The sequence below is a fragment of the Capsaspora owczarzaki genome, assembly GCF_000151315.2.
Source record: "Capsaspora owczarzaki ATCC 30864 unplaced genomic scaffold supercont2.1, whole genome shotgun sequence".
Taxonomy (NCBI): domain Eukaryota; class Filasterea; order Ministeriida; family Capsasporidae; genus Capsaspora; species Capsaspora owczarzaki.
The window spans coordinates 339,832-342,257 of NW_011887292.1; the positions used below are offsets into that span (position 1 = coordinate 339,832).

Below are 2,426 nucleotides of genomic sequence, written 5' to 3' on the forward strand. Positions count from 1 at the left end.
CGCATTTATGTGCTAAATGCCGACGCCACATTCCGGATTGGTTACAAGATTGTCAAGACGTTCTTGAGCAAGATGGACCAGGACAGGGTGCGATTTGCCGACTGAGATATGACTTGTTGTTGATGCTTTTTGAAAGGAGGAGAAGGCTCACGCATGTCTGTGTGTGTTGTTTGGTAGTTTTGCATTCTTTCGCGAAAAGAAGCCAAATGGAAGGCCTTCCTGGTGTCTGAATTTGGCAAGGAAAATTTGCAGGTGGACCTTGGCGGAACGGATCCGTACGTCCACGCACCTTCGTCTTCGTCTGCTGCTCAGGTTTCCACCTCAAGCGATCGAGCTATCGAAAGAACGCACTCCGTAGATAGCACCGACACGCTACCTGCTGAACCTGCTGAGCCTACTGACGAATCCGGGGTAAGTCAGCTCATTCCAACAAGCTCGCGTCTTCTATGTCGAATTTAATATGTTTTTTTTTTTTGCTCATCCGCGACGTTCCTGATGATGTGTATGTTGTGCGTTACTTTTGGGGCACTACCAACAGATGACGCTCAACCCGATCGCGCTACAACAGTATGCCGTGCAGCGTCGTGCGTCGTTGCTGGACAACCTCGAGCACAACTTGAACGTTTCGCGCACCCGCACCGACTCGCTCATCAAAACGATGGAGTCGGATTTGCAATCATTGCGCAATTCGTTTGAAAAGGGGCGACCATCCGCCCTCAAGAGTGTGCCAGAGGCCAGTTAAACAGTTTCTTGTTTTTTTCTTTTCTTCGTTTTTTTGTTTTTGTTGTTTTCGATCTTTGATCTTTGAGTCCCGATTTGTTTTAGCTTTCTTTGAATAAGTCTTTTTTTTCTTTTGTGTTGGGTGAATTTGCAAACAAATACAATCCACACATCAAGCAAAGTTGTGACCCAGTGAACCAAAAATACCGTTTATGAGGATACAAAAACGAAACGAAATCACGCATTTTCAAAGCCAGAAAACGCTGCTCGCAAAACTAACCAAAAATTGTTTTGGCCATGCTCATCATGTTCTTTAGAGCTCTTCAGAGGGCGGAACACCGTCCTTGCCATCCCAACGGGCACCAGTTGCAATTGCAGGGAGAGTCAATGCGGCGGTGCTCTCCTTGCTGTTTTGCAGGCGAGTGAGGAAGCTGGACAGGTTCTTCTCATTGAGCGCGCCAATGAGTTGCGCGTAGCGGTTCTTCTTGGGCGAAATGGCAACAAGGGCGGGGTAGCCAGAGCCACCGACGTTGACGGCCTGCTCGAGTGCACTCTGTGCGTTCGATTCCGCCCAGACGTAGCCCCAGCTGCGAGACTTGTGCTTGTCAGCGCTCGCTTGAATGGTGGCAATGTAGTTGTTGCGGCCAGTAGCGCCAGAGTCGAGAATATCGGGGAGGAAGGCGACAACGCAAAGCTGCTTGCTGGCGCACTCCTTGTCCCAAACAGCCTGGGAGACAAGCTGGTGGACTTCCGGTGGCGGTGCCATCTCCTCGAGGCGCTCGAGGGCAGCTTGAACAATGTCGTTCTCGGAACGACCGCCTTGGTAGTCGGAAGGGTTGGCTTTGTCGGCGCCAAAGACCTTGATCGTGGGGTAGCCCTTGATGTTGTAGCGTCCAGCAGTGGAGGAGTGCACCGTGGCATCCAACGCACCGACCTTGACCTTGCCGTCGAGCTTCTTGGCGGCAGCTTCCCAGATGGGCGCAAGGTTCTTGCAGTGACCGCACCATGGAGCAAAGAACTCGACGAGCCAGACATCCTGGCTGTTGAGGACAAGTTCGGCAAAGTTGGCATCGGTCAGCTCGACGACGGCCTGCTTGCCACCAGCGCTGCCGGAGCCAGAGGACGACGAGGACGACGACGAGGACGACTTGCCGCCTAGGCGGGCAGTCACAGTTGCCTTGGCTTGCTGGAGAGCAAAATCGGTGATGGCACTCGCGGTGCGAGCGTTCTTGTAGTCGACAGGCGAGGCCTTGTCAGCGCCGAACAGCTGGATTGGCGAGTTCAAGCAAGACGAACAGGTGAGTCGAACGTTTAGGGCCCATTGATCAGCTGAAATCCCATCCATCGTCGCTTCATCCACATATTGGCGTGGTCGAACTTTGCTCTGCTTACCTTGATAGTGGGGAATCCAGTGATGCCGTAAGGGCTGCCAACAGACTGATGCTCGTCCATGTTGACTGCGCCAACACGCACAATGCCCTTAAGCGCAGAAGCGGCCTTGGACCACTCTGGCGCAAGGCTCTTGCAATGTCCACACCTGCGCAACAAAAGTGTATGACCAATCACAAGTGAGTTCAAGTTTTGAGTTGAGAGATTTGCATTCGGTTCTGAGTTGGAAATTGCAAATCTTAAACGCTGAGAAATTGCTGATCAAAGCCTTTTGTCCACCTTCCCCCCCCCTCCCCCTCCTCCTTCTATCCCAAAAT

The 2,426-nt window shown here is 52.2% G+C and overlaps 2 protein-coding genes across 2 annotated transcripts; one reads left to right on the forward strand and one right to left on the reverse strand.

Moving 5' to 3' along the window:
* On the forward strand, positions 1-856 carry CAOG_00097 (hypothetical protein). Its single transcript, XM_004364911.2, has 3 exons — positions 1-87; positions 178-411; positions 539-856. Exons 1-3 carry the CDS (start codon positions 73-75, stop codon positions 740-742), a joined length of 453 nt encoding a protein of 150 aa, XP_004364968.1. The 5' UTR covers positions 1-72; the 3' UTR covers positions 743-856.
* Positions 857-1,033: 177 nt separating this feature from the next.
* CAOG_08387 (hypothetical protein) lies at positions 1,034-2,241 on the reverse strand (the record flags this gene model as incomplete). Its single annotated transcript, XM_011271655.1, has 2 exons — positions 1,034-1,987; positions 2,113-2,241. Coding segments are annotated over 2 exons (1,083 nt in total), but the record flags the coding sequence as incomplete, so codon positions are not given.
* Between the last annotated feature and the right edge of the window lie 185 nt (positions 2,242-2,426).

Excerpts from the sequence above, each read along its gene's own strand:
- CAOG_00097 (XM_004364911.2), top strand. Across the intron at positions 412-538 it reads AGCCTACTGACGAATCCGGG|ATGACGCTCAACCCGATCGC; the intron begins GTAAGTCAGCTC and ends CACTACCAACAG.